The sequence below is a fragment of the Nycticebus coucang genome, chromosome 12, assembly GCF_027406575.1.
Source record: "Nycticebus coucang isolate mNycCou1 chromosome 12, mNycCou1.pri, whole genome shotgun sequence".
Taxonomy (NCBI): domain Eukaryota; kingdom Metazoa; phylum Chordata; class Mammalia; order Primates; family Lorisidae; genus Nycticebus; species Nycticebus coucang.
Window position 1 is genome coordinate 20,892,191 of NC_069791.1, and position 20,911 is coordinate 20,913,101.

At 38.4% G+C, this 20,911-nt stretch overlaps 1 protein-coding gene across 3 annotated transcripts in view; it reads left to right on the forward strand.

Moving 5' to 3' along the window:
* The first annotated feature begins 16,611 nt into the window (after nucleotides 1–16,611).
* Nucleotides 16,612–20,911, forward strand: part of NELL2 (neural EGFL like 2) — a 376,415-nt gene continuing 372,115 nt past the window's right edge. Inside the window, exons 1-3 of one of the 3 annotated variants that reach the window (XM_053555545.1) lie at nucleotides 16,612–16,867; nucleotides 17,569–17,654; nucleotides 18,100–18,228. In XM_053555545.1, coding sequence (XP_053411520.1) covers nucleotides 17,600–17,654; nucleotides 18,100–18,228 — 184 coding nt within the window. In that variant the 5' untranslated portion in view covers nucleotides 16,612–16,867; nucleotides 17,569–17,599. Of the gene's footprint in view, nucleotides 16,868–17,008; nucleotides 17,182–17,568; nucleotides 17,954–18,099; nucleotides 18,229–20,911 lie in introns of those variants that run through there. The other 2 variants (XM_053555546.1, XM_053555547.1) reach the window with 2 other exon arrangements.

Consider the following 20,911-nt stretch of genomic DNA (forward strand, 5'->3'; position numbering starts at 1 on the left):
AAAGAGCAGTAATGCCAACACGGATGCTACTGAATCATCAGGTTAAAACAGACGCACATGTACTCTATTAGGTTACAGCGAAACTGTGTCACAAATTTCAGACAAAACGTCAGCAAAGGGAAATTAACAAATTCAGAAATTGGCACCTTTTTACTACGTTAGGTAGGGAAGAATTTATTTCTGCCACAGAAAACTGGGAGTAAAAAAAACTCATAAAAGGAATAGTCATTTACTTATCTAGTAAGATTTAGAAGATGTTTCAAAGTAGAAACATTTTATGCATTTTTGCTGTTATTAGTATTGATTAAAGGCAAAACTCTTAAATTTGAATGCTGAGAAATATGAAAAGAGATTCTAAGTCACAGGATGTCATATCTCAAGGCATAGCATTTAAGAACCCATTTCAGGAAAAGACTGACAAATTATGGGTCCATTCTTTAGCTGAGGGGCAGAAAGGATCCCTCAGTGCTCAGAGTCTTGTGGTTTAGATGCTCTTTCCCCCTACCCTGTTCTTTCTGTATAACTCTCTATTGGTGCTCTTATCCTGCTATGCTGTATCCTGTTTGCTTACCAGCTAGGTCCTCGATATTCCCAGGACCTAACACACCTTCCTTAAAGTACAGTCTCAATGAATGATTGTTGAAAAGATAAAGATACTCAAGTAAAGAGGAAAAGAAAAATAAGACAAAATTTCATAGAATATTAAAATGTTTATAATTTTTATTTTGAAATAACTCAGAAAACCTCCCTTTCCTCATTTATCTTTTCTCTTACCTCTCTGTCCTCATTTATCTCACCCTGAAGAGTTCCTGTTACTGCCAGCTGGCCTGATTTCCAACTCATCTCACACATAATCTTTTTCTTTTTCCTTCCCTACTCCCTTTTCCCCCACTCCCTCCCTCCACTGTACTGAATCCTTATTTATGGCCAGGAAAATAGACAGAAACATTATTCATTTATTATATAAGCAAACATGTAGTAAAATCTGCATTGGGTACTGTGGTCTAAAAGTATGTGCTCCCCAATTCTTATATTGAAACCTAATCTTCAATGAAATAATATTAAAAAGTAGGGCCTTTGAGAGGTGATTAGGTCCTGAAGCTGAGGCCCTAATGAATGGGATTAAGTTTCCTTATTAAAGAACCTCCTGGGAGCTCATTCAACCCTCCCACCAACGAAGACACAGCTAAAAGACACTGTCTTTGAAGCAGAAAGGGGGCCCTCACCAGACCAGATCTTCTGGTACCTTGTACTTCCCATTTCTAGAAATATGGGCTATAAGTTTCTGTTGTTCATAAATTACCCAGTCTATAGTATTTTGTTATAGCAACGCAGAGTAAATTACTGGGTCAGGCACTACGCTAGCTTCTGGAACTGAATGGGGAATAAGAATTTCTGTCCTCTGTCTATAATCTAGATATATAAACAAGTAAGACTAGTAAATAACTTTCTAAAAAATAATATGTTATGTGTTACAACAGAAGTAAATATTGAATACTATAGGTTTGAAGAAAATAGTAGAGAGAGGAAACATCCAGCTCGGATTTGCATGCATTGTGAGTCTTGAAGGATGAATGGGAGTTCATCCTGCAGGGCATGGGGTAAGACCAGGGTTGCAAAGTGAGAGATAGAAGACTATTCCAGCTGGAGCAAATGACATAATGTATGAATCTTAGTTGCTTTTGCGCTACTCTTCCAACATGGCCTCCTTCATTCGTTTTTGCCATCCTCTCACTCCATTCTGCCCTTTACTTTTTCTGCCTCCAAAAGGTTCAGGATCTAAAAACTCTGGTTGTGCTATCAAAGGGAGGAGTAATTTTTCACTTTGGTACTAGAGTCTGAAAATAATACTTTTAATTTTTTAAATTGATACAGAACAAGTCAGTTTGCTGAATATTTATTGAACATCTTCAGTGTTCCTGGCATTGGGAGCCTGATGATATAAGAAAGTAGGTATGTTTTCTATCCGTATTGTGGTCATCTTCTAGAGGGAAGACAGATATTAAACAAATAGTCATGGGGATGACAGATTCTAATAGTAGATGGGTAGGGTGTAAAGTTGGAGACAACGTGGTGTGCTTCTATGAACTAGTGGTGTGCCAAGAGTGTAGGGGGATGTGGCAGGATTGAGCCTGGAGAGCCTAGGGAGGACCTTGCGATCTAGGTGACTCATAGTGTCATGTCAGTTTACAAACTCTTTGAGTCCACATGAAATAAATAAAGAGCAAATGTTTAGACATTCTTACAACATCCTGACATTATCACAATATCTAAGCACGCAGTCAGTGACAGATATTGCAGCCTACTGTTTAAGTTTTATGTAGGAGTATAGAAAAACATTCTGGAATAAACATCCAAATTAAGGAACTTGCGTCAAAGAGTTAATTAAAATACATAACTTTCTTCAGTGAGAAAGTCTTGTTGTGAGAAAAATGTCAGCTGAACGAATAGGGCTTAGTGACATAGTAAGACTTGTGAGTGTTGTAAAGGCTAATGTGTTAAATTCTATATTATTCTCTTTATTATGTGATAATATGAATGATATGAACGCTGATTGTAAGCAACTGTTTTTGCATGCTGAGTTATGATGACTATAAAGGGAGAGCATTCTGTTGAGAATGTTTGAACCACAAAAGAAAATCTGAGTCTTTCTACAACAAAATGAGTTTTCTCTCGACATTGTTAAGGTTGTAAATTGGACAGCGTAGGTTTTTTTTCGATAATGTACATTACATCTTTGGTGTTTTCAGTGATCTAAAAATACCAATGCAAGAAAGGATTGCAAAATATTTTTCAATAATAGGTAAAAGCGAAGGGTAAATTTGAGAGTTAGAAGCTTAGAAGAACAATTTTCATAGATTGTTATGACATGTTCCATAATTTAACAAAAATTACTGATGAGATAATTGATGATCTTGGCATTGCAAGTCTGTGAGATGTATTGCTCAGTGCCTTACAGATTTGATAGACTGGAATTTTACTTTTTATCAAAAGATATGTATCAGAAAATAGTGAATCAAACATCCTTTTCAATTGTTGAAAAATAATGTAAATTTAACCATGACTTTGTAGGATAAATTGTTAGTATTTACTGATAAAGAATTAAAGGTGTACTTTGAAAATACAGCATCACTTACCTCCTTTTAGATAAAAGTTAAAAACAAATCTGAGCTTACCATCATTTCTTTTCTTCCATTCCTGTCGATTTGCTCAGGTGAATCATAATAGAAGAAAACATAATGCCTATTGTCCCCTGAGAGTAGCGTTGTCATCACTCCATGCTGGATGAGTTAACAAGCAGAAAACAAGCTTAACATGATGTACACGGGGTTTATTCAAAGTGTGTATGGAACAATTTAATACAGAAAATTGCTATTTCCTTTATAAATTTTTGTCATTTATTATTGTGAATGACAAAAGTTAATGAGCATAATCAGCAATTCTCCGTTTTAATTTCCTAAATACATGCTTTCAATTAAATGTATATAAAATAGTTTCTCTGATTTTTTCCTGTTCTGTTTTTCCAACTAGATTTATTGAAATACTAAAATGCAATTTTATGTCTGCTGAGTTTGTATGTCCTTTCTCATTTATTTTTCTAGAAGTGAAGTTTGTTTTATTTTAAAAATATAAATTAAAAAATCTTCACTCTGGTGATTCACAGTGGATTAGAAAATACAAAAGAATCAGTCTGTCATAGCAGATAGTTTGAAAAGCACTTCTTTAGGCCAGGTCAAGGATTTTGGACACTGTCCTGGGGAAAGGAGACACCTTTTCAATGATAGATATTATTCTCATTATTCAGGATGCTGTGTGGACATTCACCATTAGAAAACTTGAGACCCCAGCTGTCGTGCTCGATTAGGTGCTGGGAATAGGAATGCAGCTAATCTCAAATAACGTAGACATCTACATTAAGATAATATGCCCTGTGATTAGCCCTGATGTGCAATGGAAAAGACACAAACGCTTCCTATACTCATTTTGGGCAGTAAAGAAGTATCAGCAAGTTCCTGGAAATACTTTAGCTGTGTTTAAAATAATGTTGATGTACATTCTTGTCATTTAGGCGAGGACTGACCTCTTATGTGCAATTATGGGAAAAATCATGATTATGTGATTACATATATTATGTGTGTGAAGGCATAATCTGGCTATATTTTATTTAGAACACATGGCAGGGCATAGGAAGCATGTGTGGTGTCTTTTGAGTAAGGAATACCTCAGAAGGAGGCAGATGACCGCGGGGGACTTTGGGCACCAGTAGTTATGTCTTCACTTGGAGGGGATGATGGGGAAAGTGCCTTTTGTGCCACTGTCATCATGAATGTATGCACCGTTGGGGATGATGATATGTAGTGAGAGAATCTGGAACTGATTTAAAGGTGATGGCTACAGTGGAGTGGTTGAGCCAATCAACTCTGAAGTCAAACTACTTACGGTTGAGTCCCAGCTTTACCACTATGAGGTGTATAACTCCTGAAGGTATTTAACCTTTTGTACCCCACTTTCTTCATCTGTAATGTCTGTTCCTCATTGGATGATTATGAAAATGAATGAGTTAATGCTCTTAGAACACTATCTGACACAAAGTAAACACTTGGTAAACAAACAAGGTCTTGAGGTGAATATGAGGTATAGAAAAAGAAGTTGTATTTTTACATACCTGAGTTTTGTTAATTAAAATGACATACCTCCTACAGAAGGAAACAGGAGAATTTTATTCAAACCAAAGGAAAAAAATAGGATGTATGGATAAAGGGAGTAGAAAAGCAAAAAGTTGAGAAACGTACTTACAATGTTGGCAAAATAGTTGTCAGTCACATTGATACAGTTTGTCCTGGGATGGGGATTAAATGAAAGAAAATGACTGTGCTTTATCCTAAGTCTGAGGCATTTTGAGGCATATTCTTGTGTACAATGAGTAAGATCCTGAAATACTGAGATAAATAAGTGACAATAAGTTGTCAATTTCTTTTCCTTGCTAAAAAAAATTGTGGTACAAACTGCTGCAAGTGTTACATGGCAGGTTTTGCTTAGAAAGTTAGGTCTCCATCACAAACGATTTGTTGAGCCCATTTGGAATGTAGAGTAGTGATCTAGAGATGAGAGCAGCATACTTTTCCCATATTTTAGCGACTAGGTAGAATATTGTGTAGATGTTAACGAGGAGATTTTGCATGCCCGGAGAATGCGTTCCTGAGGAATAGCTTGCACACTGTCACTATAGTAAATTCCAGGTAATAGTAACTGCCATTTTTTGAATATCTACTATACGCTGGACACATATTAGGTGCATTTATATACTTTATTCTTGTATTCAACAAACATTTATTATGCTAAGTACTGCTGTAGGTATTAATAAGAAAGCATTGAACAAAGCTGGTAAAAAATGGAGCTTACAGCCTTCTGTGGAAGGATATAGACAATAAGCAAATAAGTAAACATATAATAAAATGCAGTAGAACCTCCATAGTTGACCACCTCCCTATGCTGATCACTCTTTATGTTGACCTAATTTTCATTGACTGGATATGCAGCACATGTACTTAGTAGAAAACTGACCTCTGTATATTGGTCACCTTTATAAGTTGTATCTTGACCACTTGGACTGTGACATGCAATATTAAATTTACCTTCTATAATTTGATTATGATGTAGAGTCTACTACTCTACATTAAGGGGTAGAAGGTATAGACTTTGCTCCTTAGTTGTATTATCTTTTCTTTAGTGTAAGTTATTTTTTCATGCTTTATTATTACCACCTGTTGCATTTGGCCTAGTGTCCTATTGTTTATCATATATTATGGAATATTTTTCAATGTGAAGGACAGATTTGAATTGTAGGTACATCCTACAATTACTGTAAAATTTTACAGTTGAGGCATGATGGCCCAAAGAAAAGAATTCAAAGAGCTCACATTGAAGGAAAAGGTTGAGCTTCTCCATTTTATGGAAAACAGTAGCCAAAGAAAGATGGTGAAACATTTTGGTGTTAGCAAGACCACAGTTAGCAATATCAAAGAATGTAAACACACGTACTTTGAGAGATATGGTAAGGAAAGCAGACACCTATAGCAGAAAAGTAGGAAACCTTTCTTCTATGAAGTCCATAGAGCCACATTACACTGGTTCAAACAAACAAGGGCAGTTATCTCTTTGAATCTCTAGGCTGATGATCCAAGAAGTTGCTAAAAATTTCACACAGGAATTCAGGGTGGCAGATTTCCAAGCATCAGGTGGTTGGCTCAAGAAATTCAAACTGCAACATGAGATCTCCCAGAAACTCCTATGGGTGAATCCAGTGAAGTCCTAGTAGAAGTTGTGGAAGAGTTTATCCAAAAGTTTCCAGACTTTGCCAGAGGCTTCAAAGATGACAACATCTTTAACACCAAGAAGTGCAAGCTCTTTTTCTTTTTTATTTTATTTTATTTTATTTTTTTAAATTTATTTATTTTTATTAAACCATAGCTGTGTACATTAGTATGATCGTGGGGCACCATACACTTGGTTCATAGATCGTTTGACACATTTTCATCACATTAGTTAACATAGCCTTTGTAGCATTTTCTTAGTTATTTTGCAAGCTCTTTTTCAAGGTGATGCCTGTCAGAAACCTCATCATGAAGGGTAACAAATATAAGAGCAAAAAACTTTCCAGAGAGTTTTTCACAGTTCTGCTTTGTGCCAGCTCAACCGGAGGGAAGCTAAAGCCCTTGGTGATTGGTAATTGGCAAAGCCAAGGGCCTTCAAGAAGCTGAAGCCCCAAGACCTCTCTGTCACTTGGAGATCAAACACATGCATGTGGATGACTGGCACCCTATTTGAGGACTGAGTAAGGGGTATCGACTGAGAAAGGAAGAAGAAGAAACAGTCTGTTCTACTGGCAGTAGCCAACTGTCATGGCTACCTACAAGTGAATCATCTCATAAATAGGACACTGAAATTTCTGCCTCAAACAAGATCTCAACAATCCAAGCTCTAAGGCATAATCAAAGCATTTGAAATGCACTACCAAGCCCAGCTCCTGCAGTGGGTCAGGAGCTGTGGAAGCACCTTCATCCACTGCATCGGTTAACACCCTGGACGCTGTCCTCTGGGTCAGTTCTTCTTGTAATAAAGTCTAGCCAGAAACAATCCTGAAGTATTTCAAGGAAGCTGGATTAGATTTTGAATGTTTTGTTGCAATGGATGATGAGGTGGTAACCTGTGATGAATGTGACCCAGAAGCAATTTTCCCAGTGATACTGTCCAAAGTACAGACCAATATAAAAGCAGCTGATGATGTGGAAGTTGTAAGTGCAGATCACATGGGAATTTCAGAGACTCCAAAAGTAGAGGATGTCAGGCATCTGATAATGCAATTGAAGTCATTTGCTATGGAAAAAATGCCCAGATATGCTGAGTGGTTCAGCCAGTATGGAGAGTGCTTTCTCCACTTACCTTTGTAATAAGAATAAGAAACAGACCAACATTGACTATTTCTTCAGAAAAAAAAGATTAAGCCATGAGAAAATGGTAAAAATATCAATTTTATGATACTTTATATAAATAAGTAAAAATGAGCAAGGAAAGGGGATAGGAAGTGCTGGGTATGTATCTGGATGTATACGGAGAGTTGCGATTTTAAATATGATCATGTGTGAAGGCCTCACTGCCATGGTTTTTTTGGGTTTTTTTTGCAGTTTTTGGCCGGGCTGGGCTTGAACCCGCCACCTCTGGCTTATGGGGCTGGCGCCCTACTCCTTTGAGCCACAGGCGCTGCTTGCCATGTTCTTTTTTTTTACCAACCACACACTCTCACACCTCCACACATTTGTTATACAAAGTATCTTATTGCACTTATTATTCTTTTTTTAATATCATACTTAATCATTCCCATTTTTGTATACTGCTTCTACATTTTAATCTTTTTTTTTTTTTTGCAGTTTTTGGTGGGGTTGGGTTTGAACCAAGCACCTCCAGTGTATGGGGCTGACGCCCTATTCCTTTGAGCCACAGGTGCTGCTCTACATTTTGATCTTTTTAAATAGTTTTCTTTCTGCTATTTTATTTTTAATCAATTTCCTCTAATCTCTTTCATGCCCTACCTAGTCTAATTCTACTTCTGTGATCATGCTATTATCTTATATGGTTTTTTTGTTTCAAAAAAGCTTCACAAATATAGTCTTAAAGCATGAGGGCATTTTAAATGACACGTGAAGGAAGGACATTTGGCAGAACTGAAGGAGCAAGACGTGGCTGTGTGGGAGAAGAGCATTCTAGACAGAGAATACCCAATCTGACAGTTTCTGGAGTGAGAGTGTGTTGAATGATTTGGGGAACATGTAGTGGGTGTGGGAGCAGGATGAACAGAAGGGGGACAGCGAGAGATTTGGTCAGAGAGGTGCAGGGGGCCTAAGTAACCCTTTGTTTAAGTGATGGTGCAAGTCCATTGGGTGGTGCATCGTATCCTCAGAAGACCTAGGGGCAGTGGTTGTGTTTTTGGATCTGTCTGTGATTTTTCAAAGGGACCCTTGACCAGAGTGGTGCCTGAACCCTAGTTTGGGATTCCATGATCTGTAGAATGGGGCATGGTACTTATTACATAATTAGACATCCACAATTATCTATTGCATAAATGAATAAATAAGAATGCAAAGCCAGCTTAAGCAAGAGTGTGGTCCCTTCTGTATTAAATATAGAAAGATTAGCCAGATGTCATTATGTGCACCCGTAGTCCCAGCTACTTGGGAGCCTGAGGAAGGAGGATTGCTTGAACCAAGGAGTTTGAATTTGCAGTGAGCTATGATGATGCCACTGCATTCTATCTGGAGAAACAAAGTGACACTCTTTCTTAAAAAGAAAAGAAGAAAAGGAAGGGAAGGTGGGGCAGGGCAAGGCGAGGCAGAGAATGAACCTTAAGAGCTAATTCTATCATTGATGAGTTGTATGATTTTGAACAAATTACTTGACTTGTCTGTGTCTTGGTTTGGAAAATGAAAACTTTTCACACTTTCCCTTGTGTGATTCTAAAAAGTGGCCAGTCTTTCCCATGTGTCCCTTACATAGTGCTGTGAATTTGGAGAGTCAGCCTACCAGGAAGAGGTGAGGATGCCAGAGCAGCACCTGTTCTGCCCCAGCATGGATTTACTTGCTCACACAGCAGGATTTCCTTTCCGTTCGCATTCTCAGCTCTAATCTCTGGCCAAGACAGTAGAGCTGGAGGTACAGGTGGCCTCTGATGAGGTGACAGACAAAACTCTTGGGGCCTTTCTTCCTGTCGGAGGATGGGATGAAAACATGTGAACAGATACTTTGGCCAAACTAATGCTGACTTGGATCCCTTCCAGCCTTTTAAAGACACTAACATAAATTTACCCTTGTTCTCAGCCGTGTATTTGGGATAGTTGGCCTGGGCTTTCCATCTGGCAACTACATGTTTGTCAGAAAGAAGATTGTCTGGACAGTAGCTAAGCCCGAGCAAGGATTAGGTGATGAATCAGGAAGGATTTTGAATTATTGTTACCTAAGGCCTAAACTTCATACATTTTCTTTTAGGTGTAGACCACCTATAGCCTTAGAAAAGGAGGGTTATTTTAGTGGATAGCAGAGACAGAATCAAATAAAAATCTTTCTTTGAAAATGGGATTTTTAATGACTTCTATATTTATCATTTCCAGAGTTGAGTTTACAGGATGGAAAGAACAATCTGTTATAAGTAAAGCTTATTTCTGGATATCAGTAAGAATATTCTGACCTTTAGCCCTTCAGGGAAGGGTTACTTGTCTCCTAATGCTAGGTAAAGCCCTATCCCTTAATAGAAAACGCTGAACAAGACCAGCTAGCAGATGGACTGAGCCTGTGTGGATGCCCCATTCTGTTTGGATGAACAATAAGTACTGTGGTGAATTGGCAGTGCTCACCATGCTCGTCTGTTGGCAGTTACAAATAAGGGCTGCATGGTGGGATAAGCTTTTGATGCGATGATTCATGGCTCTGGGGGACTGATAGATTTGATAAGCCAGTAAGTCAGTCTTGGGCTCAGAACCCTCTATAAATTTTTCTAACCAGTAAGGCCCCCTAGCTAACAGTGCTATTTAGTTAACCTTACTCACATTTCCAGTTCTCTTCTCCTTGCCTATTCCTATGGACTGTTGTAAGTTGCTGTTATTTTGCATTGTGATAACTGAGTCACAGAGGAGAGTGACAGAAATAGGCCAATCCTGATGTGGCACAGTTCAATGTGACAACAACAGGAAGAGCTAGCACCCAGAAACTGTATGCCAGGGTAGACTTGACCCTCAGCAGCCCTGGGATAGACAGGCACTAGTTATTATGCTATTCTGATGACAGGAGCAGGGAGGTTGGTCTGGCCCCAGGGAGGACAGGGAGTCAACTGCAGACCTCCTAAGCAAATTCCAAGTTTGTTTCTTTTTGCCGTGCTTCATCTAGAACTGTGTTGAAGTAACACTTGTCTTGCTTTTCTTGGAGAGTTTCAGTGCAGTGATGTGAATAGCTCAAAGTATGTGGTGAAATGTTGACAAAAACCTGATCTCCCGTGACCCAAATAGGGCATCTCTTAATACCACCTACTCTTGACAAGTGAATAAGAATGTGCTTTGGCACGAGAGACTGTCTGTAATGAAATCAAACATTCTGACCTGGTTGATTGTACCTTCACATTAACCTGAAATAAATTTACTTAACAACAACAACAAAAAAGAATGTACTTTGGAAAGAAAGACACCTTTGTTATATAAATTGTCTTATCCTACTTACTATTCTTTTTCAATATCATACTTAATCATTCTCACTTTGATATACCGTTTCTGTATTTTAAGCTTTTTTGCTTTTATAGTTTTTCTTCTTGCTATTTTAATTTTTACCAATCTTCTCTTGTCTCCTTGTGTCCTTCCTGGTCTGATGCAGAATCAGTCTGTATTTTATGTGGCCTTATTATTTCAATTAAGCTTCACCAATCAAAACTTAAAGTGTTAGGCCCTTTCAAGTTAGAAGGGCGAGAGGTATCAGAATGTGCGGTTCAATAAGTAAATAAGTAAATCTGAGTCACTGTGCTTTGTTTTCTGAAATAGAAACTGGGTACTCTGACGATTGTTAATGTGTAATGAGGGGAACAAGCATACAAGTGAAGAATCGACCCTACCATCAACTCAGCTTTTGTCACAGGCAACAACTGTGTGAAAGAAGCATGCCGTTGTCTGTCTTAGGAGTTCATTGCTTTTCTTGGTGGATAATGTGCCATCATATAAATTTACCACACTTTATTTTAGTCAGTGGACATTTGGTTAAATAAAGCTGCTATAAACATTCAGAAATGAGTCTGTGTTCATTCTTGAGAATAAATACTTAGAAGTGAATGTTTTACTTTGTAAGTGGCTTTCAAACAGTTTTCTGAAAGGCTTGTACCTTTTTGATTCCCAGTAGAAAGAAGAAGACTTCAGGTCACATTGCATTTTGTCAACACTTACGGTTGTGAACCCTGTTTTTAAGCCACTTTAATAAGTGTGTATCTTGTTGTAATTTTTGAATTTTCCTGATTTGGATTGTCCTAATGACTATTGGTATTGGCATACTTTTCATGGGCTTTTTATTTGCAATCTATACATTCTTTTTGGTAGTGTTTATTTGAATATTATCTTTAAGTATATCTATTTTAATTGAATGTTTAGATCTTCATGATTTAAAAGAGTTCTTTGTATATTCTAAATACAAGTCTTTTATTGGATATATTTTTGCAAATATTTTCTCCTATTTTATAGCCTAACTTTTAATTTTCTTAATGGCAGCTTTCAAAAAGCTAGAAGCTTTTAATTGTGATGAAGTACAATTTGCCAAATTTTTAAAAATACATTTGCATTTTGTGTCCTGTTTTAAGAAACCTCTACCTAATGCAAGTCAAAAATATTTTATTCTAAACATTTTATATTCTTAGCTTTTACACTTACCCTTATGATTCATTTTGGGTTAATTATCACCTATGGCACAAGAAGGTGGGGTTTCCTCTCTTTCCTCCCTCCTTCCCTCCCTCTCTTTCTTCCTTCCCTACTTCCTTCTTCCCTCCTTCCTTCCCTCCCTTCCTTTTATCCTTTCCACACGGATGTCTCACTGTTCGAGAGCCATTGTTAAAAAAGATTATCCCCTATCCATTGAAATATCTTGGTACCTTTACAGACAATGAGTTAAGCAAGCATTTTATTCTATTCCTATGCTTTCATTTCATGAATTTATATGTCTATCCTCATTCCAATACCACACTGTCTTGATTTCTATAGCTTTATAGTATGGTCTTGAAGTCATAGAGGATGAGTCCTCCAATTTTGCTCTTTCTCAAAGTTATTTTTTAGTTTTTTATTTTCTTTGCTTTTACATATAAATTTTAGACTCTGCTCATCAATTATTATAAAAATTTGCTGGGATTTTGATTGAGTTGTCTTAAAACTTAGCTCAATATAAAGATAATATCTTAACTACACTAAATCTTCTTAACCATGGTAATGGTAGTAGATCTTTTCATCCATTTAGGTCTTCTTTGATTTCACTTAGCAGTGTTTTATAGTCTTCAGTTAAAATCTTGCCTATGTTTTGTTAGATTTCTCCACAAGTATTTCATATTTTTAAATGCTATTGTAAATAGAATTGTAAAACAATTATATTTTCCGTTACTCCTTGCTAACATATAAAAATACAATTGATTTTTCTGTGTTGACCCTGTGTTCTGCAAACTTGCTAATTTACTAACTAGTTCTGGTAGCTTTTTAATGGATACTTTGGGAATTTTAAAATATAGATCACCACATTATCTAGGAAAAAATTTATTTCTTCCTTTTCAATGTGAAGATTTTTCATTAATTTTTCTTGCCTCATTGCATTGAATGGGACCTTCAATACAATATTGCCTTCTTAGATGTATGATACTTTTAGATGCCTTGTATTAGACTGAGGAAGTTCCCTTCTGTTTTTACTTTGCAGTGAGCTATTTATTTTATCATGACAAGATGTTGAAGTTTATCAAATGCTTTTCTTTCATCAATTGATTTGACCTCATGGTGGGGGATTACATTAATTGATTTTACAATATTTAATTTGCATTTCTGGAATGAGCCTAGTTTGGTTGTAGTTTATTATTCTTTTTAGACATTGCCAGATTTGATGTATTGATATTTTGCTTAGAATGTTTTCTGTTCAAAAGGTGTATTTTGTGTCTATGTTCTAGTTTTATTTTTCATTTTGTACTCTTTTTGTCTGATTTTGGTACAAGAGTAATGCCAGTGTCATAAAAAGAGTTGGGGCTATTCTATCCTTTTCTATTTTCTGGACTATTTTTGTATAATTGATGTTATTTCTTATTTAAATATTTGGTGGAATTTGGCATCTCTATATGGGACTGAAGATTTTTGCTGATTACAAGAGAAGGATCTGGAAGTTGTCAAATATAATTGTGGACTTGTCTATTTCTTTAGTTCTGTCATTGTTTCTCTAGGCACATGTCATATATTTGGATGCTTTGCTGTCAGGTGCATACATACATATTTTGAATAGCTGTACTTTCTTTGTGAACCCTTTTATTATGTAAGTTACCTCTTAGTACTAATAATTTTTTGCTGTAAATTTTTCTTTTTCTGATATTGATATAGCCAGCCTAACTTCTGATATTGATGTAGCCACCCCAACTTCCCTTTGATTCATGTTCACATAGTATATCTTTTTTTAATCCTTTGCTTTTCACTTTGAAGTAGGTTTCTTTTCAACAACATGTGATGGGGTTATGTTTTTCAGATTTATTCTGGCATTTTCATTCTTTTCATTATTGTGTTTATATCACAATATTTGGATTTTGGTGTACCATTTTATTATTTCTTTTCTCTTTTTTTCTTATATTTTCTGTTTCTCTCTTAACTCTTTCCTGCTTTCTTTCAAGTTTTTGAATTTTTTTTTTATTCCATGTTACCTATTGTGTCTTTTAACCATATATCTTTTATAGTATTTTAAATTGGTATCCTAGAAAAATACATACTTAACTTTCTATCATCTACTTAGAGTCCATATTTTACTACTATCCTTTCTGCTTTCTAGAGCCTTCCCACATTCCTTGGCTCATACCCTTTCTAGATTCTTCCATCTTTACAAGCAGCAACAGGAAGTCAAATTCGTCTCATATTGCATTACTCTGACCTCCTCTTCTGCCTTCTCCTACATTTAAGGACCTTTGTAATTATATTGGGCACACCTGATAATTTTTTTGAGACAGAGTCTCACTTTGTTGCCCTTGGTAGAGTGCTGTGGCATCATAGCTCACAGCAACCTCAAACTCTTGGGGTCAAATAATTCTCTTGCCTCAGCCTCCCAGGTAGCTGGGACTACAGGCACCTGCCACAATGCCTGGCTATTTTTAGAGATGGGGGTCTCGCTTTTGCTCATGCTGGTCTTGAACCTGTCAGATCAGGCAATCCACTTGCCTTGGCCTCCCAAAGTGCTAGGATTATAGGCATGAGCCATAGGGCCCGGCCCTTCCAGGATATTGTATTTTAAGATCCCCTGGTTAGTGATCTTAATTTCATCTGCAGTCTTAAATTCCCTTTACCATGTAAAGTAACATTTACAGGTTCCCGGAATTAGAACCAGGAAAACATTGTTTTTCAAGGGAAGGAGAAGGCTATTATTATGGCTACCACAATGATTGCAAGCATAAGCAAAACTTCAACATTGTTCAAAGGGAGTTTTAGTGTATGTTGATGTATACTTGAGACAATTGTAACCTAAAGAGGGGGATAAAATATTCCAATGGAAATGATTACATGTAGACTCTGGATAAGGTGAAAAGTTAAGCATGCATATTGTATTTGCTAGAACACCAATTAAAAAACCTGCACAAAGTGACATAGTCAAAAGATACATAGATAAAACAGAGAATACTGAAAATATTACCATCTAGTGCCTGGAGACCACGACTACTAATTATCCTGTGAGGCACAAGAAACCCCAACAAAGCATTACCTGACCCCATAAAGTTTGGAATCCTTGTCTAGGCTGAGAAACTCTGCCTAACTAATACAATGACTCACCTTTATTGTGATTTTCCTAACCACGTGCCTTAGTTTTATAGAAACACTTCTCCCCTTCCTTATATCCATATTTTAATGATTTTTTGGTAGTATTTGATTATGTCAAATAATTATAGTGGCTGGTTTAACTGGCATAATTTTGGGTACTAAATTCAAGTGTTACTGAAAGAGTATAAGTGTGTGTGTGTGAGACAAGTCTACACTAGAGACAAGTCTGCTAATGACCACCTTTTAGCATGTCGGGTGAGAGTGTGATAAATTGGAGAGAATCTCTAATTCTTTAAGTTGGTTGAACAGACTAAGTTAGAAGAATTGCAACATGTAAATGTGTGTGTATATGTATATTTGTGTTTTCCTCATTGACTCTTCCAGTAGCATTTTGAATAGTAGTGTTATTTAAAATCTGTTTTATATAACTTTTGTAGATATTTCTTATAATTTAATGTTTTGAATGTACCATTATAGAAAGGACTTTAATTTCCTGATAAATAATTTTCTTTGAATTAATGAATTAAATTGTATTAATTTTCATTGGTGTGTTTTTATAATTGGGAAGTTTCATGCAACAATCCTTTATCACATAAAAGTACTGGAATATTTCTCAAAGTTTACAAAATTAAAAATGGAATTAAATGGAAAATTTGGTAAAGCTAGAGATTAAAAATAAATTTGGAAAAGCTCCCAAACTGACCTTTTCCCTTAAAAATTCCAACGGCAGCTAAAAATGGCCTTCCTGTTAAGATATGATGTAGTACATATACTATACTATATTCTATACTTATAGAACTTATAGATGTAGGTACAGATAAAACATATACCTGCAGGAACCTCAGACTACCCAGTAAACCTTTTGTAACTGTAGCTATGTAGGATTCCGTTGGAGAATTCAGCATCCACCTGTTGGGATGGAAGGTTAAGAAACTCAGTTGATCTTTATACAGAATTAACATTTTAACCACTTCGAAACTCTTAACTTTCCACAAATGGAAGTTGAATGTCATTCCTCAAAAAGTATCACAAAATACTAGGAGTATGTTAAAAAATGTTATGTGCCATTGACTTTGAATGGACTTTTGCCTGCTGTGAAATAGGTCTCAAATGATTCCATTTTATGGTCCCAGACACGTCTGGTGAAGGTGGCTAGAACTTGCAGGAGTGTGGCTCTTCTCTCTTTCCTGGGCTCCATCTTCTCCTACTGACCACCCTCTCTTTCTCTATCTATCTATCTATCTCCATCTTCTCCTACTGACCACCCTCTCTTTCTCTATCTATCTATCTATCTATCTATCTATCTATCTATCTATCTATCTATCTATCTATCTATCTATCTATCTATCTATCTATCTATCTATCTATCTATCATCTCCTTTTCTGCATGGACAGGTACCTTGTCTCTGTTCCCCTTGCCTCCTGCTGTGCCTGTCCTGGAGAACCCTCTCTCCACCCTGCGGTTGGCAGGGGGCGCACGACGTGCTGGAGCTGTCCAGCAGCTCCTGGCTAAGTTTGCCTCTGCGCTCTCTGCGCTGGAGAAGCTCTCCCGCACCTCGCCTTGCCCTGAGGAGGAAACCCCTACACTAGGGCTCCAAGGAGCTTCCACCCGTCTCCGCCAGTCTCTCTCCACCTGGGGGTCCAGCGTGCTTCGGCCTTCGCCTGCACGCCTGAGACCGGACTAACCTGCACCCAGGGGCTGCGCCGGAGATCAGCGCACAAGTGCAGGTGGTGTTCCTACTATTGAGCTGCTCCTGCTACAGCTGGGTAGTCATTTCTCGCTGTCAAGACAGACACACGCCGGATATCGAGGGGTGAGAGCAAAGACCGCCCATCAACTTAGCACCTGGAATTGAGATCTTTCCATCTCGAAAGGAGGCTGGTTTTGCCCGGGTCATTGAGAGAGGGAGGGAGGACAGCAGAGGCTGCGCGGTTCCGGGCTCCCTCCACAGAGCTTGGAACCGAGGAGCAAGTCGCGGGTGCACAAGAGGGACCGGAGTGCCAGCCTCGCCCTCGCCCCCTCCCTCCGCCTGCTCTCTCCGCCTCCCCGCCCGCCCTCGCTCCCGGGCGGAGCGGTCTCTCCGCGCGTCTCCCTGCGCTCTCTCCATTGTCTCTGCCTTTACAACAGGTTCGGGCGGTGGAGAGGACGGGTGCGTGCAGGGCCGTCCATCCCGGGTGTTCCTGGGGCCGCCTCCTTTCCTTCTGGAGTGCCAGTCTTTGGCTGCTTTTATTCGGCTCAGGAGCTAATTTCTCAGCCGGGCAGCCCCGGGCGAGTCCGGCCCCTCCCTCGGCCCCCTCCCCGCCCGCCCGCGCCGCCGCCTGGGCTCTGCGTGTGGGAAGGATGTGCGCATTGGAGGGTCTAAGTTCTCCACACGCCTGGGGTGGCCTCCCTTTCCTTTCTTAGGCAACCGAATCTATTAATCCCGCAAAGCAGTAAATCCAGGCAGCTGCAGGAGAGGCAAAAGCTGTTTTTCCTTTTGATTCCGAGAACCTCTTCAATTCTTTATTTTTAAAGAGGGAGACGATGGACTGAGCACATCCACACCATGGAGTCCCGGGTCTTACTGAGCACGTTCTGTTTGATCTTCGGTCTCGGAGCAGGTGAGTGGTGGCAGAGCTGGGGCAGGGGAAAGGGATGGCTCCCCCTCGGAGCAGCCGGGGCTGGTGGGGAGACGTCTCCCTTTCCCCCCGACCCAAAGTAGGTCTGGAGTGGGAGGATTGGAGTAGGGGCGGGTTTGGAATTGGATTTTTCCCTGCTTGCCGTGGAAACGGGAGGCGGGTCACGCCCCTAGTCCGGGGTCTCAGGGATGGGGGGAACTTTGTACAGAGAGGGGGTTTAAAGTAGGTCATGGGAATGGGACTAGGTGCTCCGCTATTTAAAGCGTGGCTGCTGATCTCAGGTAAGGCTCTCGGCGCGGAGGAGGGAGTTGCCTCTTGTCATCTGTTCCCAACATTGTTGAGAAGGCACGGTTTTCTGCTGCCCTGGAGAAGAAGGCTCGCGTATTGATGGAGCTTTTTATTTCTTTCTCTCCTTTCCCCGGGCCAGTCTGGGGGCTTGGTGTGGACCCCTCCCTACAGATTGACGTCTTAGCAGAGTTAGAACTTGGGGAGTCCACGACCGGAGTGCGCCAGGTCCCGGGGCTGCATAATGGGACGAAAGCCTTTCTCTTCCAAGGTATGATCCAGCGTCCTGAATCCCTTGTGTGGCTTCAGTTCTGAGAACCCGGGAGGAGCCGGCCTCCTCACGTTTCCTAACTTTGTCCTGCCTTGTGGATGGCAGTACCTGCAGTGTGGAGGGGTCAAGGCGAGACACACGTCCCCATCTCTTCCCAGGTGGCTCGGGTTTCCTCCCCTGCCCTGCTCCTTACTTTGTACTCTCCCGATTCTAATGGATAGTTCCCTAATTACCGAGCAGAAACTCTGATGACAGATGGTTGATTTTCAAGTCTGGGGAACAATGAATTGTAACACAATCGCCTCATTTGGGTGAAATTGATTTAGTTAGGGTACAGTGCAGCTTCATCTTAGTAAAGACACTGATCTGTAAAAGTTTCAGGTACTCACTGGGAGGAATTTCTTCATAGGATTCGCTCTCAGAGTGTTTTTACCCACTGTTATCGCAGACATACAATGTTTGAGACAAGGTGCATCATTGAAATATCATCCTTCTTCCTTCTCCACCTATGACAAGAGAAAAGAAATAATAGTCACAAAATTATTTTGAAAATATTTCAAGTAAAAGTGTTAATGGAGAAGTTTACCTTGTATCGTTGTTAATTGTGTATTTAGGATTTTATAACTTTCTTTGAAGTCAGTGGACAGTGGCTATGCACAGACATCTAGATTTCCAGTGACATTTGAATGTGTGTTGTGCAGTGAGAAGCAAATTCCAATGCACCAAAGCCTTCAACTTTGATTTATCAGAGCTTTTGAGGATTGTTTGGTTTGTGGAAAGATGCTGTAATATGAGCTGCTAAAAGGTTAATTAAACATATGCAGAAAGACTAGTGATATATGGTGAGGTATAGATAAAGGCAAAAAGGAAATGGAGTTTGGTTTGACTTATCTGATGGATTAACGTGCTAAAGCAAAGCCCCCACTTTACCCAGATTTTCTTTTTGTGATTTTGGTGCCATGGCTTCAAAAGAAGTACAACTCATAATTACTACAGAGTTGGATATGCAAAATAAAACCACTTCACTGAATCTGCCACCAAGAAATAGAAATAAAATGAAACTTGAGTGTTTCTGTGCCGGTGTTGTTGCCTGGTACAGCCAGTATGTGTCACCATGGACAGTAACACCAAAGCTTGCATTTGGGAAAGGAGGAAATTGACATGTGTTGCATTTATTTCAAACAAATTTGCTCTTGTAAGAGATTAAAAAGCAACTTTCTGGTTTTTAAAAATGATTGTTTAAATTGTATGTTCTAATTATTTTTTGTCATGAAAAATATTTATAATAATATTTTATTTAGTTAAAGGTCTTTTTTGGAGGGTGGGGCTTATATATTGAATCCTTTTAAAAGCAATGAAGGAATCAAATAAAGGAATAATGTCAGGCTGTCAGCAGAATGTCACAGAGTTGAATAGATGTGACATTAGCGTTAAGCTTCTGTTTTCTTTGTTTTGTTTTATTTTGTTTTTAATCTCTGATTTTTGATTTCTGTCAACTGGAAACAAAGTTATTTCTGGGCTGCCAATTTGAGTAATTGGAAAGCTTTATAGAATGTAAAGTTCCTAATCAATGGTGTTACAGTGCTCTTAAAATGTTCAAAAATCCTTTAAATTTTATCAGAGTTCTTCCTACCTTCCTGTGGGTAGTACCTGAGCTATCACAAATAGAAACCTTAAGGACTGTGCATTTTATCTTCTGATGCTAAGTAATTAGACATACTTAAGAAATAGCCTCAAGGGATCTATCTCTCTTCCCAGTTAAATTTTAAAAAGAATACTTAATATTCATTTTTATTTAAAGTACCAGCTTCTTCATGGTAGGAACTGTGTTCCACATACATAAGGCACATTAATTATGTTTTGTTTGAATTGTCCCTGGTAAGTAGAGATCAATGTGCATTGATGAATTTGTTTCCTTTGTATTGGATACAAAGTCCAATATTTAGGAAGAGTAAATGCCTAAATATATGGTTTTTGAGATTTGAATATGTGAAATTTCATTTCCTGCCAAATTTTGAACTTTATTTCATATAGCTAATCAGCCAGCAAGTATTTTCTGCATGCTGACTTCTCAGAAGGCATGTATTGACTAAACTCTAGATTTCTCTTATTCTAAGATTTGGATTCAGAAATTGACAACAGGTGGACCTTTATCCCTGCAGAGTAGTTCAGATTATCTCAGAAAGATCTTTTCTCTGCTATTATCACATAGAAACTGTTGTTGTGAAGTCAGTTTTGAGTCCTGCTGCTTCACTGGGAATCCATTGGCTTTTGAGAGACAAAAGCATTCAGACTCTGAAGATTTTATAGATTCCATTTATAGAGAGTTGATAGAGCTGCAGATATTTTGTATAGTGTGTAAAATGTCATAGGAGGAATAGTAACAAATTACAAAACCTGTGAGGTGTTCTCAGATTTTATATGAACCTATGACACAAGTTTCTTTGTGCTATCAGATATGCCCTGCATAGATGCAAGAGATTTTGAGTCATTAGATTTCTCCATCAAAAAGTCTCATCATCCCCTTCTGTCTTTTAGTTTTAAAATAAACCCGCTTTACCAGTGATTTTTGCTAATTTAATATTGCTTCTCCTTTTGCCTACTTAATTTCTCTCTTTAGTGGTTTTTGAGATATGTGCACTTCATTTGAAACTATAAATAGTTTGTATAAATTATTGTGACT